This window comes from Coregonus clupeaformis, chromosome 19, assembly GCF_020615455.1.
Source record: "Coregonus clupeaformis isolate EN_2021a chromosome 19, ASM2061545v1, whole genome shotgun sequence".
In the NCBI taxonomy this organism is placed as follows: Eukaryota; Metazoa; Chordata; class Actinopteri; order Salmoniformes; family Salmonidae; genus Coregonus; species Coregonus clupeaformis.
This window is the reverse complement of record NC_059210.1, coordinates 33,777,835-33,795,863: the sequence shown is the minus strand read 5'-3', so window position 1 is coordinate 33,795,863 and position 18,029 is coordinate 33,777,835. Positions and strand designations below refer to the sequence as shown.

At 42.4% G+C, this 18,029-nt stretch overlaps 1 protein-coding gene across 3 annotated transcripts in view; it reads right to left on the bottom strand.

Moving 5' to 3' along the window:
* The window catches only part of LOC121532073 (transcription factor SOX-6), a 173,408-nt gene that overhangs the window by 30,348 nt on the left and 125,031 nt on the right, over nucleotides 1–18,029 (bottom strand). For all 3 annotated transcript variants that reach the window (XM_041837744.2, XM_041837743.2, XM_041837745.2), the window contains exons 6-9: nucleotides 17,415–17,587; nucleotides 15,807–15,875; nucleotides 7,742–7,862; nucleotides 3,760–3,839 (exon numbers count right to left, since the gene is read on the bottom strand). In XM_041837744.2, coding sequence (XP_041693678.1) covers nucleotides 3,760–3,839; nucleotides 7,742–7,862; nucleotides 15,807–15,875; nucleotides 17,415–17,587 — 443 coding nt within the window. The remainder of the gene's footprint in view (nucleotides 1–3,759; nucleotides 3,840–7,741; nucleotides 7,863–15,806; nucleotides 15,876–17,414; nucleotides 17,588–18,029) is intronic.

Sequence of the window (18,029 nt, the reverse complement as noted above, 5' to 3'; positions counted from 1 at the left end):
GATTGACTCATCGAGAAGCAACTCTAGTTGCTTTGTTTTATTTTGGGATTGGTTTTCTACATTTATTTACACTGATTTATTGTACAGCTGGAGCATATATTGTGAAATGTTATATAATGATGTTCATTAGCGTTGTCATGGGTGTTAAATGGGACACGTCACGCTCACAGGCTATAACTACTCAGCGCAAATATGGCTAATGGTTATGTAAACATAATCTCTTGGAATATAAATGGTTGTGGTAACCAAGTGAAAAAAGATTGACATATTTAAAATCAAAACAGGCGGATATTGCGTTCATACAGTAATCACATTTAACAGATACAGAGGCACTGAAATTTTGAGGAGGCTTTGTTGCAGAAGTTTATCATAGCTCATTTAATTCCAAACAAAATGGGTTGATTATTCTGATAAGCAAAATACTTAATTTTGTAATGTTGAAGCAACACTCTGATGAGTTTGGCAGGCTTATCTGCATTGAGGTTCTTATAAATGAGATTAAGGTAGTGTTATTCAACATATATGCTCCCAACAAGGAGGACCCTGCGTTTTTTCATGAGGTCAAAGTTATACTGGGAAATATGGAGAGGCAGATCGTCCTTGCTGGAGACTTAAACCAACTGATGGACAATATGATTGATAGGATAGACTTGCAATATATATGCTAGCAGAATATATGGGCCTTACAGACATGGAGATTAGTCCATCCTAATGATAGAGAATATACTTTTTTCTCCCACTGTCATAAGACACACTCCAGAATAGATTTATTCTTGATATCTAATTTCATGGTTAATAATGTGATTGATTGCAAGATTGGGCCCATTGCCCTCACAGATCATGCTATAGTAGAGTTACTTGTTGATATAAACTCTGAAAATGTGGGGAAGGGTATATTTAGACTCAACACCATGCTATTACAAGATGCAATATTTAGCCAATCACTAGCAGATGATCTTAGATCCTTTTTTGAGATCAACATAGGCTCAACTGACGGTATGGGAAACCTCTAAAGCATATACTAGAGGGAAAATAATAACACATAACACACACAGAAGGAGCTGAAGTAGTAAAAAGATTAGAAACCGTGACATGTGTCTTGGAAAGGGATTTGGCACAACATTTCCAAGATAGCACATTTCAAACTGCCTGCAAATAGAAATTTCAGTTGCACGAAATGTATAACAAAAAGGCAGAATATGCACTGTTTAGACATAGAACCAGTTTTTATGGAGGTAGGTGAGAAGACAGGCAGGCTACTAGCAAGACAACTAAAAATGGAGAACACTTCTAACGTAATTCCAGCAATTAAGAAGGGTTCCTACTGGGATGAAATATTTGGGTATTAAGTTGAGCTCCAATTTGGAGGAAGTGATTGTACTACATTTTGAGCCACTCCTAGTCAAGATTAAGACCAATTTAGAAAAATGTGAAAAGATCAATTTGATTAAAATGTTTGTGGTCCCACAATTCAATGATATCTCTGCAATGTTACCTATGAATATTCCAGACCGGTATTTTAAACAATATGACAAATTAACTAAATACTTTTTGTGGGATAGAAACAGCCCAGGATGAATATGAAGTGCTCACCAAGGGATGTAGGAGACTTGGCTTTATCAGATGTTAAATTGTACAATTTATCATTTGAAATGGCTAAATTGGCGAAGCATTGGGGTAAAGGGGATGCTGGCTTGGATTGGATAACGGGAACTAAGTTATCCTTTCACCCCTGTTGATACTCTGTCACATAGTCTTACAGGGGAGAGGTCTGTTGAAACTCCCAACCCAATTTTGTTACACTCAAAAGAGGTGTGGAATTTCACATCTAAAACCAGGATACTCATCATTGTGGCACAATCATAGGCTACGGATAGGAAAGAAGTCTGTGTACTGGAAACAGTGGCTAATGAAAGGAATTCATACTATAGGTGATCTGTACAATGAAGGTGTTTTAATGTCATACTCAGATTTGGTACAAAATCTGGAAATATTTACGATTGAGAGAATGTTTGTTAACTGGCTATCAACAAAATCCAGGAAAGAACCCAGTAGCTGAGTATTTGGAATTACCTAAACATAAAGCAGCCATCTTTTACTCAATATTTAGTCATCTGCAGAGTAAAGACTGTAAAAACCTCAGAACAATATGGCAAATTGACCTTAAGTGTGAAATTGAGGATGATACCTGGTTGAATATCTTGTCCAGCTCAGGGAGGAACATAAGGGAAGCCAGGGGGAAACTTACTCAATAGAAAATACTACATAGGTTTTATTGGACCCCAACAAGGCTTCATAAGATGGGACTGACCAACAATTCTCTGTGTTGGAAATGCCCAAAAAACACTGGGACATTTTTACACGCAATATGGGAATGTACATTAGTGCTACCTTTCTGGAAGGATATTTTGAAATATCTGGAGGAATGGTTGGGTTGAACAATTCCAGTTTCACAGAGAATATGTCTCTTTGCCAATAGAACAGTTACCTAATGTAACAAATTAGGAATTTGCACTGATCACTGTTGGTATCATTACAGCAGCTAGAGTAATCCTTAGAATTTGGAAGGGTCATGCCACTCCTACTCTGAAACAGTGGATAGAATCAATGTTGGAGGTAAAATGTTATGAAATGCTTGCTAGGATCACTGGTAGAAACGACAATTCTAGAAGCTGGATGCGTTTTATTTGTCATGTTTCTAAGACTGGGAGGTGATTACTTATGCTTGTGAACCCATTTAGTTCTGTATTGTATCTTGTGAGATACTAGTTGACTGTGTATGTGTGCTATGTTGGAGGATATGTCTTGATGTCACGCTCAATGTTTTTTATTTGTTTGTTTGTGGGAAAAAGGAAAAAATAAATACAACTTTAATAAATCAAAAATCAAAATCAAAAAAGAATTGGGCTGCCTGTGTAAACACAACCTTTGTGTCTCTGTGGCTCAATGTCTCACTGTGTCTCAAAGTGTATCACTATGTCTCTCTGTGTCTCAATGTGTCTTACTATGTCTCATTGTATCACATTATGTCTCTTTCTCACTATGTCTCACTGTCATCTTACTGTATCCTCACTGTGACTGATCTCCTGAGAGAGGGAGCCTTTTTTGTTTTTCTTCTTCTTTGTAGCCATGTTCTATGATAGCTATTATCTATACGTGCCAATCTCTAACCACAGGTATCAAGCACCAATAAAAATATGATGAATTGCCTAGGCCAGGTGCTGTGCTGGTGGGTTGGAACTTGGCATACCAAAGTGATTCATCATATTGGCCTTTGTTTGACTCAGCCGACATGTTTCAGATAAGGGAAGTGGTGAGATTAATAACATGAGTCTATAGGCTTGGTAAACATGGGAGTCTATAGGGGGGTTGATTAGTTAGCATTGTTGCTAATGCTGAGTTAGTTTTTTAGGGTTAGACTGTTTAACAAACTGATAATAACATTGGCTTATTGGGATCTACCCTCTAGACGTAATTCCCTCTGAAAAAAAACAACAACAAAAAACAGTTACAACTTTGCACCTGGTGCAGATATTTCGTAGGCCTAAATCTGGTACTGTAAATGCTTGTTAGCATATCAGCATCTTTCCTTTGTGGAGCAGCACATGGGGGTGTAGGGTGAAGTTGCCCCTAGATGCTGATCTTGGGTCAGTTTTACATTTCCACCACTAATGGTTAACATTAGGATTGGGGAGGGGGAAGCTGATCCTAGATGTGTACCTACGGGAAACGCTTGACTGGAGCAGCACATGAGCCTACCTGTAGATGTAGTGGGCTCAGTCCTGAAGCGGCTGCAGCTGCCATTGTGGATGGAATGAACTGCATGGGGTAGTTATCACCTGTCAGGAGCGGACAGACAACACAACATACAGCATGGGATGAGACAAGGGAGTTTACCACACCAAGAGCAAACCTGCACACCTCCCCACTCCACACTTGTTTCCTCACTTTGGTTCTTTCTCTCTTTCTGTCTTGCTCTTTAGGGGCATTCCTGTAGGGGGCTTTCCTAATGTCTAGTTCCTCCACACAAAAAGGTCTAGACTACTAGCCTTTCGACGAGCCCGTCCAGGCCTATAATGAATTGTGGCCTGAGCGTTTGTCAAAGGTTACTAATGTGTTATGTCTGTATTCATGAGTAGCAGTAGAGTGGATGCACCACTGCTCCTTCTGAGCAGTAAGACTTCTAACTTCTAACAGTAAGGTTTCTGATTGTGATGCACTCATGAATCACAATCATGCCTTCAACAACCTAGCGTGGGAATGTTCCACAGAACCCCCCAATGTTTGTCCTAAAAGGCTTTCCATGTCCACCTCATTGTTAAAATAAAAATACTGTAAACAACAAAAAGATAACCATAACCACAGCCCACCCCTCTTTGAGGGATAACTTTATTACTGTATTTTATTATTTTTTATTTCATCTTCTCTCTCAAAGATGTCTTATGTTCTTGCTCAAAGACTTGTGTTCTTGCGCTAAGTTTTATAACAGTACTCAAAAAATGCTAGAATCTATTATTTTGAGCCCCATAAAGTATTCCAGGTTTCCCCAACTGGCGGCCCGCGGGACAAATTTGGCACGCAGGTGGTTTTATTTGGCCCACAAATTTCCTGACCAAAAACGAAATAGTGATTTACATTTAGAAAGTCTGTTCCTACAGTGAGGGAAAAAAGTATTTGATCCCCTGCTGATTTTGTATGTTTGCCCACTGACAAAGAAATGATCAGTCTATAATTTTAATGGTAGGTTTATTTGAACAGTGAGAGACAGAATAACAACAAATAAATCCAGAAAAATGCATGTCAAAAATGTTATAAATTGATTTGCATTTTAATGAGGGAAATAAGTATTTGACCCCTCTGCAAAACATGACTTAGTACTTGGTGGCAAAACCCTTGTTAGCAATCACAGAGGTCAGACGTTTCTTGTAGTTGGCCACCAGGATTGCACACATCTCAGGAGGGATTTTGTCCCACTCCTCTTTGCAGATCTTCTCCAAGTCATTAAGGTTTTGAGGCTGACGTTTGGCAACTCGAACCTTCAGCTCCCTCCACAGATTTTCTATGGGATTAAGGTCTGGAGACTGGCTAGGCCACTCCAGGACCTTAATGTGCTTCTTCTTGAGGCACTCCTTTGTTGCCTTGGCCGTGTGTTTTGGGTCATTGTCATGCTGGAATACCCATCCATGACCCATTTTCAATGCCCTGGCTGAGGGAAGTAGGTTCTCACCCAAGGTTTGACGGTACATGGCCCCGTCCATCATCCCTTTGATGCAGGGAAGTTGTCCTGTCCCCTTAGCAGAAAAACACCCCCAAAGCATAATGTTTCCACCTCCATGTTTGACGGTGGGGATGGTGTTCTTGGGGTCATAGGCAGCATTCCTCCTCCTCCAAAAACGGCGAGTTGAGTTGATGCCAAAGAGCTCCATTTTGGTCTCATCTGACCACAACACTTTCACCCAGTTCTCCTCTGAATCATTCAGATGTTCATTGGCAAACGTCAGACGGGCATGTATATGTGCTTTCTTGAGCAGGGGGACCTTGCGGGTGCTGCAGGATCTCAGTCCTTCACGGCGTAGTGTGTTACCAATTGTTTTCTTGGTGACTATGGTCCCAGCTGCCTTGAGATCATTGACAAGATCCTCCCGTGTAGTTCTGGGCTGATTCCTCACCGTTCTCATGATCATTGCAACTCCACGAGGTGAGATCTTGCATGGAGCCCCAGGCCGAGGGAGATTGACAGTTATTTTGTGTTTCTTCCATTTGGAATAATCGCACCAACTGTTGTCACCTTCTCACCAAGCTGCTTGGCGATGGTCTTGTAGCCCATTCCAGCCTTGTGTAGGTCTACAATCTTGTCCCTGACATCCTTGGAGAGCTCTTTGGTCTTGGCCATGGTGGAGAGTTTGGAATCGGATTGATTGATTGCTTCTGTGGACAGGTGTCTTTTATACAGGTAACAAACTGAGATTAGGAGCACTCCCTTTAAGAGTGTGCTCCTAATCTCAGCTCGTTACCTGTATAAAAGACACCTGGGAGCCAGAAATCTTTCTGAATGAGAGGGGGTCAAATACCTATTTCCCTCATTAAAATGCAAATCAATGTATAACATTTTTGACATGCGTTTTTCTGAATTTTGTTGTTGTTATTCTGTCTCTCACTGTTCAAATAAACCATTAAAATTATAGACTGATAATTTCTTTGTCAGTGGACAAACGTACAAAATCAGCAGGGGATCAAATACGTTTTTCCCTCACTGTAAGCATTCATGCATAATAGAGAGACACATGATCGTATACATATGTAAGCAAGGTTCGAAATGATTATATTTTCGTCAAATATTATATCTGTTGGGTCTTCTTGCGGTCAATTTGCAGTCTATTCATTATTTGTAATTATGTTCCCGGCCCCCCAACCATCCGCTCAAGAAAAAATCGGCCCACGGATGGATCTAGTTGATGATCCCTGAACTATTCATTAACATGTTGTTGAGTAAGTTCTGTACAGGTGTAGTATCTTAATTTGATCACTCTGTTGTCACAGAGAATCTTCCTGCGCTGCAGGAAATTCAAAAGAGCCTCATGACTTAAATAAATTCACTGAAAATCCGTAGTTCTCTTTCTCTCACTAGATCTCACAGCTAAACTATAGCCTAATATAGCCTAAAATGAATTTCCTGTTAGAAATGATCATTTTTAATGAAAATAATAATATCCTCCTGCTGATGGATTATTTTACTCCTGCGACGAAACTGGTCAAATTAAGGACCCACATCTGTATGTATGTGCAGTGTCTAGACCTGCGTCCCAAATAGCACCCTAATGCCTACATAGTGCACTATGAGCCTTATTGACCCTGGTCAAAAGTGATTCATTATATAGGGAATAGGGTACCATTCGGGACAAAGCCTTGGAATGTGTGAAAGAATGGAATGTGGAAAAGGAAGAGGAGAAAATAGAAAGCAGAATACCATGTACTCCAGAGTGAGGGAGTCTGTGGTGTGTGTGTGTGTGTGTTTGTGTGTGTGTGTGTGTGTGTGCGTGTGAAAGAGTGAAATTCCATGTCATATATGTGTTGTGTAACTGACATGCTTTCAGCACATCATAAACAGCAACATTCCACCGTTCACTATAGCCAATCTATTGTTCCTGAAATGACCAACCAGGACGTTAACATTTCTTGGTTGAAACTATGTCAAAATGTTGTGAATTAATTAATAACGATTCACAGACAAAGTCACTACTACTACACGTCATTTCTTTGTGAATCATTATTCATTCATTTACAACATTTTGACAGCAATATATCTCCATATAAAACCCCCAGCATTCCCAACATGACACACTTCATTAGGGGAGACAAGGATGACTAACACTGTTGTGTCCCAAATGGCACCCTATTCCCTATTATAGTGCACTGCTTATGGACCCTGGTCAAAAGTAGTGCATTATAAAGATATTATGGTGACATTTGGGATGCATCCTGGGCTGTTCAAAGGGAGAAGTGTATGAAGTTTATGTGGGGTCAGGATCCTGTCAGGACCTTGTCTCACACAGGCTTCTGCTTATCTCATGGGCAACAGAAGTACAAGAAAGATACGGAGAAAGAGTGTGAAATACTGCAGGGAAGGAGGGCAACAGAGAGAGAGAGAGACTGAGGGCCAAATCAAAAAACACATTGAACTGAAATATTTCATGTGTATGTGTGTTTATGTAAATGTATGTGTGTGTGTCTGCATGTGTACCTGGCTTGTAGGACATGTTCGGTGGGAAGAGGAAGCCCTGCTGTGTGGCGGCGGCGGCAGCCAGAGATCGCTGGTCGTGAGGAAACACTGGGATCATCAGAGGAGGCATGTGACCCTGCACCTGAGATAGAGAGAGAGAGAGAGAGTTTAATAGTTGTTGTTGTACTAATGGCTATTCTGATGAATATTTCTAAATGCCTTCTTCTTCTTCTTGTTCTTCTTCTTGTTCTGTTTCTGTTTCTGTTTCTAATGAATGCTTCTTAGTGTGTTTATGTTTCCAATGTTGAATTGTTCAACATTGTCGCTTTGGCAATACAATAATTATTTATTATGCCAATAAAGCAATTAAATTGAAATGTTATTGAGAGACAGAGAGAGAGAGAGAGAGAGAGAGAGAGAGAGAGAGAGAGAGAGAGAGAGAGAGAGAGAGAGAGAGAGAGAGAGAGAGAGCGCGAGACAGATGGGGAGGGAGAGAGACAGAGAGAGAGAGAGACAGATGGGGAGGGAGAGAGACAGCGAGAGAGAGAGACAGATGGGGAGGGAGAGAGACAGAGAGAGAGAGAGACAGATGGGGAGGGAGAGAGAGAGAGAGAGAGAGAGACAGATGGGGAGGGAGAGAGACAGAGAGAGAGAGAGACAGATGGGGAGGGAGAGAGACAGAGAGAGAGAGAGACAGATGGGGAGGGAGAGAGACAGAGAGAGAGAGAGACAGATGGGGAGGGAGAGAGAGAGAGATAGAGAGAGACAGATAGGGAGGGAGAGAGACAGAGAGAGAGAGACAGATGGGGAGAGAGACAGAGAGAGAGAGACAGATGGGGAGAGAGAGAGAGACAGAGAGAGAGAGACAGATGGGGAGAGAGACAGAGAGAGAGACAGATGGGGAGGGAGAGAGACAGAGAGAGAGAGACAGATGGGGAGAGAGAGAGACAGAGAGAGAGAGACAGATGGGGAGAGAGAGAGACAGAGAGAGAGAGAGACAGATGGGGAGGGAGAGAGACAGAGACAGGGGGGATAGGGAGAAAGATAGAAGAGTATATCGATCCTGTGAAACTAACATCATCACATCCAAACAGCATATATTGCCCACAATTCACATGCTCATATCTTCCAGAGAGAGAGAGGTAAGAGAGTAGGCACTTACACACGCGCACACACACAGACACACAGACACACAGACACACACACACAGAGTAGAGATCAGAGGAGACCTTCACACAAACACAGGAGCAGAGTAATGAAGGATCAACTTGGGGTGAAAAAAATATAAAGCAGTGTGTAGTTTCAACAGAGCCAGTATTATTTTATCTGACCATGAAAGCTCTCAATGTGGGGGTTAAGTTTAGCATCAAAGTAGTTAAAGCAATGATGTTGGTATTGAATGGATGACTAGATCATATCAAAGACAAGCCTGAGGGTTTTCTCTTTTGAGTACATCCCCCTATCCACATCGACGGGACCGCAGTGGAGAAGGTGGAAAGCTTCAAGTTCCTTGGCGTACACATCACTGACAAACTGAAACGGTCCACCCACGCAGACAGTGTGGTGAAGAAGGCGCAACAGAGCCTCTTCAACCTCAGGAGGCTGAAGAAATTTGGCTTGGCACCTAAAACCCTCACAAACTTTTACAGATGCACAATTGAGAGCATCCTGTCGGGCTGTATCACCGCCTGGTACGGCAACTGCACAGCCCGCAACTGCAGGGCTCTCCAGAGCGTGATGCGGTCTGCCAAACGCATTAACGGGGGCAAACTACCCGCCCTCCAGGACACCTAAAGCACCCGATGTCACAGGAAGGCCAAAAAGATCATCAAGGACATCAACCACCCGAGCCACTGCCTGTTCACCCCGCTATCATCCAGAAGGCGAGGTCAGTACAGGTGCATCAAAGCTGGGACAGAGAGACTGAAAAACAGCTTCTATCTCAAGGCCATCAGACTGTTGAATAGCCATCACTAGCACATTAGAGGCTGCTGCTGCCTATTGAAATCATTAGCCACTTTAAGAAATGGAACACTAGTCACTTTAATAATGTTTACAGTGAGGGAAAAAAAGTATTTGATCCCCTGCTGATTTTGTACGTTTGCCCACTGACAAAGAAATTATCAGTCTATAATTTTAATGGTAGGTTTATTTGAACAGTGAGAGACAGAATAACAACAAAAAAATCCAGAAAAACGCATGTCAAAAATGTTATAAATTGATTTGCTTTTAATGAGGGAAATAAGTATTTGACCCCCTCTCAATCAGAAATATTTCTGGCTCCCAGGTGTCTTTTATACAGGTAACGAGCTGAGATTAGGAGCACACTCTTAAAGGGAGTGCTCCTAATCTCAGCTTGTTACCTGTATAAAAGACACCTGTCCACAGAAGCAATCAATCAGATTCCAAACTCTCCACCATGGCCAAGACCAAAGAGCTCTCCAAAGATGTCAGGGACAGGATTGTAGACCTACACAAGGCTGGAATGGGCTACAAGACCATCGCCAAGCAGCTTGGTGAGAAGGTGACAACAGTTGGTGCGATTATTCGCAAATGGAAGAAACACAAAAGAACTGTCAATCTCCCTCGGCCTGGGGCTCCATGCAAGATCTCACCTCGTGGAGTTGCAATGATCATGAGAACGATGAGGAATCAGCCCAGAACTACACGGGAGGATCTTGTCAATGATCTCAAGGCAGCTGGGACCATAGTCACCAAGAAAACAATTGGTAACACACTACGCTGTGAAGGACTGAAATCCTGCAGCGCCCGCAAGATCCCCCTGCTCAAGAAAGCAAATCAATGTATACAATTTTTGACATGCGTTTTTCTGGATTTTTCTGTCTCTCACTGTTCAAATAAACCTACCATTAAAATTATAGACTGATAATTTCTTTGTCAGTCGGCAAACGTACAAAATCAGCAGGGGATCAAATACTTTTTTCCCCCACTGTACATATCTTGCATTACTCATCTCATATGTACAGTGGGGAAAAAAAGTATTTAGTCAGCCACCAATTGTGCAAGTTCTCCCACTTAAAAAGATGAGAGAGGCCTGTAATTTTCATCATAGGTACACGTCAACTAAATACTTTTTCCCCCCACTGTATATACTGTATTCTATAATATTCTACTGTATCTTAGTCCATGCTGCTCTGTCATTGCTCGTCCATATAGGTATATATTCTTAATTCCATTCCTTACTTAGATTTGTGTGTATTGGGTATATGTTGTGAAATTGTTAGATATTACTTGTTAGATATTACTGCACTGTCGGAGCTATCATTTCGCTACACCCGCAGTAACATCTGCAAAACACGTGTATGTGACAAATAAAATGTGATTTGATTTGATTTGTATGCACAGTTAATGAGTGTGCTCTCTCTCCCTCTCTCTTTAGTTGTTTTTTCTCTCCCCTGTCTCTTTTTGCCCCCATCTCTCTCCATATCCTGACTTGTTCACTCTTTCTTTCTCATCTAGTTATCATATTCAGTGACACTCTTTGATTATCTGACCTTACTAACTGTTTAACTGCATACTCACTGGAAAAGGAGGTGACATTCAGACAGAAGTAGAAGACAGAAGTAGAAGTGGAGAATATATGGGGAATGTGTGCGATTGCGGCTGAATGAGTTACATGAGTGATGTGTCTCTAGGGTGTGAACTCAAAGAGCAGAGAGGAGACACAAACAACCCAGCCTTGATTGTGTGTGTGTGTACGTGTCTGTGTGTGTGTATGTCTCTCTCAAAGACTGCGGACCGCTTTTCTTGATTGCCATCGCTTGGAAGGGCAAAAGACTGCTCTCTCATATTTCTACATAGGAGTGTATGCATGTCTCCATCAGATTCCACTGAACACTTGGAAGCGAGATTCAAGGTCCTATAAGGTTCACTCTCACTGCACACATGGGAGGCCCAGACACAAAGACACACACACAGCTCCCCCCCATTTCACACATACACACACACACACACGTCTTGTGACATCACCGAGAGACCAGGGCAAGAATGAAGGGAGAAGAAAAACAAGTCTGTGTGTCCAAGTGGAGGGGGGAAAGCGGGACAGAATGCTCCATTCATTGTGTTCCTCTGGGAATGCCTAGACTCCCCTCCACCAGTGCAAACACAAAGCACAGGCCTTCTTCTAGGGGGGAGAGAGAGCTGCTAGGAGAGGGATGAATGCACTGCCCTGCTCTCCCCCAGCCCTAAGAAAACATAGGGCCCCCTTCCCCAACTGCCCACCAGACACACGTACGCACACACAGACGAGCACACAAGCGCACACACCCACGTATGCACACATGCGTACATGGTATTAATGGTCCTACTGTGTAAAGGTTGGGGTGGGGTGGGAGGCGGGGGCGTGTGTGTGTGTGTAAGGTAAGGTTGGGGGCTGAGCGATTGTGAATGTGTATGTGAGAGAGGGGGAGAGAGGAAGTGAGAAAAATGAAGAGAAAGAAAGAGGGAGGGAGAGTTGGAGAAAGAGAGAGCGAGAGCGAGTATACATATGTTTTTGCAAGATAGATTCCTGTCCGTCTGCATTTTTGGGGTCTAGTTTAGGCTGGTAGGCAGTTACTTTTTGTAGGCTTTACATCCACAGATTCATATCAGCAGCTTTTAAATCATATTCTAAGTCAGTGTTTCCCACTCCTGGTCCTGGGGACCCAAAGACATTTAGTTTTTTGCTCCAGCACTAACACACTTGATTTAAATCATCATCAAGCCTTTGATTACAAATTTCAATCAGGTGTGTTAGCAAAAACGAAAATGTGCACCGCTTTGGCTCCACAGGAACAGGTTTGGGAAACACTGCTGTAAGTGTAGAGGTAATTTCTTCATTCAGTAAAACGTTTATATCTAAAATCATATTATCCAACCTCTGAATATTTTCCCGAAATGGTGCTTCTTCCTGAAAGAACTCACTATTGTCTAACGTGGTGTATGTGTGTGTATAACAAATGTGTGTTACTAATTTCCCTAACAAGTGTGCATTGCCAGCAACATTAGCTCTAGACAAATCCCTTACAAGCCAATCACCATGATGGCTCACACTTTAATTCCTGTAATTTTCCATAGTTACAGTTGGCCCACTGGCTTTCCGAGCCATTCTGTCCAGTACTGGTTGCTGAGGTGGTATCTATTGGCCATTTATGTGCACCATTAGGTCTTAACATGGCTTTAGTGGACTAACAGTGCAGAATTCACCTCACGTCAGCAATTCTCATACTGGCTATTGAAAAGAGAGCTCACTTCATTTTATACCTAATTGTTAAAGAGCGACGGCATTAGCTACTGGGTAGAATGGACAAGGTCAGGTTTAAGGGAGAAAATAGGAAATAAAGGTGAAGAAAGAAAACATTTGAAAAGTGAGTGAGTGTGATGAGAGGGAGAGTGAGGAGAAGAGGTGGAGGTAAAAAGAAGAAAATGGCTTGATAAGGAATCAAAAAGAAGCCAATGAAAAACATCAACATCAAGAAGAGGAATAAATTAGCTGAGGGGAGGAGCACTCGAAGGGAAGAGGAGGAGCAGATACGTTTCATCCAAGAGGAGGTGAAGAACAAGGGAGGGATGAGGAGTAAAAAAAAAGTGAGGGAAAATGAAAGCAAGAGGAGGTCACTGAAGAACAGAGGGGACAGAATGAAGTGTGGGTTTGCAGTCATTAATTAGGCACGTTAGATTGGCCCGGGCTCTGTAGTCTGGGCCTGCCTTTGAGGCCCTGCGGAAATGAAGATCATATGAGACACATTAAGTAAGGGCTCACTTAACAAAGACACATGCCTGTCAACCACTGTGGGGAACAAATGAAGGGGCACCCTCACTCACTCAGAGTGTATGTGTGAGTGTAACCAAATCTTTCACCAGGAGGCTGTCGGAAGCTTTCCTTTAACCCTTGGAAGTTCCCTACTGTTTCTACAGGCCATTTAAAACCACATGACAGGAAACCAGTGTCACTTTGAACTGGGCTCTCCCTCACAATAAAGCAGAAGACTGACAAAAACTCATTACAACCAGAGAAAGGAAAACAACGACTTCTACATAAGCGGTTGTACTTTTGGATTCATAAAAAGGGAAATGTTGGGTAATTTCCATTCATCCAAATTGCTAGGAATTAAGGACTTACAGTAAATGCCTCTGTTTAGTAATTTTATTTACTCCAATCTGGGAAGTATAGATCTGAACGGGGGAACGTAATTTACACACAGGATCATGTTGATCTCATCTGGATGAAAATGCTGTGAACCACTGTCCCCAGAAGTACAGCATAGGCCATGGCCGCGTCCCAAATGGCACCTTATTTCCTATGTAGTGCACTACTTTTGACCAGGGCCCATAGGGCTGTGGTCAAAAGTAGTGCAGTATATAGGGAATAAGGTGCCATTTGGGACACACCCGGGGAATGAACCCCAAACAGTAGCCCTTGGTCAGTCCCTTAGAGCATTGGTCCCAGTAGCCTAGAAGAAGAAGCAGGTCTGGAGTTGATAAGTAGAAGCAGACTGACTGTTCTTGTGGTGCCGCGCTGCCTGTATGTTTAAGGCCAAAACACTTTCAACACTGCATAAACAGCCAGTACCCCAGTGGCCAGGCTCTAAAGTGAATCCATATTTCAAGGCATTGTATTCAACAGCTGGAGTTAAGATTATAATATATAGGCTACTTCTATAATAGAATAGGAGTAATCCTACTCCTACTCCTATTATTAGAATAATGTTCTTTCTAATAATGATACATTTTATACTGTGCTTTTCATGGACCCAAATACACTTTTACTTCCTAACTAAGCACAGGCTGTTGCTTGTATAAAATGCGTTAGAAGTCAATGAATGTAATTTTCCCTATACTCGTTATTACCTATTACACCACTAGAGTCACTATTGGTAGAAACTGGTAATAATAATAATAATTATTATGATTATTATTATTATGATTGATTATTCCTAAGCACTGTTCAAGACACACAAGGGCATTCATTGTACACAGCAACCAAAGCTTACTTAGCTCTTTCAAATGACTTAGCATGTTTAAGAGTATTAACAATGCATTGCCAGACATGGGTTCAAATACTATTTGTGCTTGACTGAGCTTGCCTGTTGCAATGGAAGCAATAGAAAAGTCTGAAAAGTGTAAAACCCCACCCACTTGACACTCCAGGCAGACTAAAGCAAACGCTCAAAGTGTTTGAAAGATTTCAAATAGTATTTGAACCGAGATCTGCCGATTATGTTTGCACTTCTTAACAGCGCAGACGTGCCAAAACCTTACTTCTCTGAACAACACCAAAACACACTGTAGCCTAAGGACACAGTGAGGCCATGTGATCATAGAGACTAGTCGTTTTATTGTCACACACACTCTCCCGAGGGCCGGTCCTACTGAACTCAGATCTGTGGTTTATTAAAAGCAGAGGGGGGCGTTGTAAAAGAAGGAGGCCTTGTTAAAAGCAGAACACCTCCAGAGCTGCAGAGCACAAGGGGCCCTGGCTCACTGCCTTCCCCAGCCATGGCAAGCCTTTTCTGGGGTGTGGGAGAGGAAGAAGCTCCCCTGTGGCTCACCAGTGGTGAAGGCGGGTCAGTGGGAAAAGTTATAGTTTGGTGAAGAGGGAAAATGAGCGAGAACTCTGCCACACCTTACGATAGAAGGAACAAGAATGAAGGAGAAAATAGGTAGGTGCGAGTGAAAGAGGTGTGAGAAATGGAGTGTAGATGAAAAATAGATGAACAGTATGATTGAGGGAATTAGAGGAATGAAAGTGTGGAGAAAGGAAGGAAAAATATGTTAATAAAGGGAAGAGGTAATAGAGAGAAGCCGATAGTAGGGACCCCAGGGATAGAGTATTGATCAAGGCATGAGCAATGACCCAGCAATTGATCCCACTATAAACAGGTCAATTACAGGGGTCATCGTGTGTGTTTATGTGTGTGCACATTCGTGTGTGTGCATATGTACGTGTATTTGGGCGTGTGTGTGCGTGCATGTGTGTGTGTGTGTGTGTGTGTGTGTGTGTGCTTGTATACGTGTGTGTAGGTGTGTGTGTGTATGAACACATGACTAAGATGAGAGAGAATGAACACGTCCACAGTCAGCTGACCTGTATCTGCTGCTGGAGAACATTGATCTTGTGCTGCTGCTGCAGAAGCTGCTGCTGCTGCCTCGTAATCTGAGGGGGCAGGAGTGAGACAAAAATGAGACATGAATGAGAAAATTAGATGTGAGATGTTGGGGAGACAAAGACAAACGACAGAAGAGAGGGAATAACACGCACACATCCTTTAAAGCTTGAGTTTTAAGTTTGAACATAGCAATCTGGGGAAAGAGACAGAGCAGAGTGAGACAAGGATGAGACAAGAATTAGACAACAATTAGAAAATAATGAGATGTTAATGATGTGTTGGAGTAGACAAAAGAGAAAATACAGAGTAACACGCAAAAGGTGAGTGTTTTGAGTTTGAACATAGCAAGACTAGGCATACAAGACAGACAGAACAGAGCAAGACAAGAATGAGACAAGAACAAGACATGATAGAACAGAGTGAGACAAGAATGAGACAAGAACAAGACATGATAGAACAGAGTGAGACAAGAATGAGACAAGAACAAGACATGATAGTACAGAGGACGACAAGAATGAGACAAGAACAAGACATGATAGTACAGAGGACGACAAGAATGAGACAAGAACAAGACATGATAGTACAGAGGACGACAAGAATGAGACAAGAACAAGACATGATAGTACAGAGGACGACAAGAATGAGACAAGAACAAGACATGATAGAACAGAGTGAGACAAGAATGAGACAAGAACAAGACATGATAGTACAGAGGACGACAGGAATGAGACAAGAACAAGACATGATAGTACAGAGGACGACAAGAATGAGACAAGAACAAGACATGATAGAACAGAGGACGACAAAAGAGATGAGATGACTGGAAAGAAGAGAATTTGAGCTTGAACAAATCTTTATTTTTGACATTAGGTGACAGAAGATAGAGACAGGATATTTAAGTGAGAAACATGAGTAGCGACAGGAGGGAAAGGGCCGAGACTGGGGGAGTCAAAAATTAGACAAAGACGGAAATATTGGGAGACAAGAGTGAACATAGCGGATTATATAACCCAAATCAACACTGGCAGTAGCACGTGTTCAAGCGACGCTATCAGTCGACAGTGAAGCAGTGAGATTGACATGTTTACGACTCTGACTGACACAAGGCTGCCTCCCCCTTGGCTACCTGTCGCCAGGGGCGGAGCCTAGGCAGTGACAGACAGTTGGAATTGACTAATCACACAAGGTAAAACTCCCAAAGACGGAGTGTATACTCACTCAATGAGAATACAAACAGCTGCCCCATTTTTGAAAAGTTATTTGATATTTATTTGTATTTATATAATTACAGGCTGTTCATTGTGGGACGTCGCTCATCCGAACATGTGTCAGGATTCATTTAGGCAAGGCTTCTCAGTGGCGTCAATATAGGTCATTGCCCCGTCATGTCTGAACAGCTAAATAGCAGGCTAATATTGTAATCTGTCTGTCTATTACTCACACTCACTTTTCTTTTGTGATGTGGTGGAATGTTGTCTCTTAATGGGCTGATGGGAATGAAGAACTTGTCCAAACATAATCACACATTCAGACTCACAGACACATCTATCCCCCAAACACACTCTCTCTCTCTTTCTCTCTCTCACCTGGTCCTGCTGCTGACGGGCCAGCTCCATTTGCTGCCTCTGCTTCTCCATCTGTGAGACGGCCATCTTCTTCTGCTCGTCGTGGGCCGCCAGGAGCTGCTCCCGCAGGCTGATGAGCTGGCCGATCATGGTGGAAAGCTGCCGCTCCTTCTCTTCCAAACTCTCCGGGGTACCTGACGGAGAGAGAGAGAGTAGGGGTTAGGAGGAGGGAGGGAGAGAGAGGGAAATGTCGACGACATCGATGACCCCTCCTATGTTATATAAGTGAGATATAAATGTATACATGATCATTTTCAATTTGCTATATTCCATTCATCTACAAGGTCTTCCATCTGTTGCCCTGACCTCTGCTTCCTACAGTTGGTCTGCATCCCCATGCATTCACCACTGCTTTCGTCAAGGAACTTGACTACAATGTATTTCCATGTAAAGAGTAATACCTTTCCCATTATAAGTGACATATGTATGTTATTGAATTGCAGGCTAATATCAATAGCTTTATCCAGATGGATTAACCACAGTAATAGTGTATCTACAATAAGCCCAAGAGCGGAATACACTTGATGACTCTCTGTTCCATGTACAGTAACTTGATTTTGCCTGCATCCCAAATGG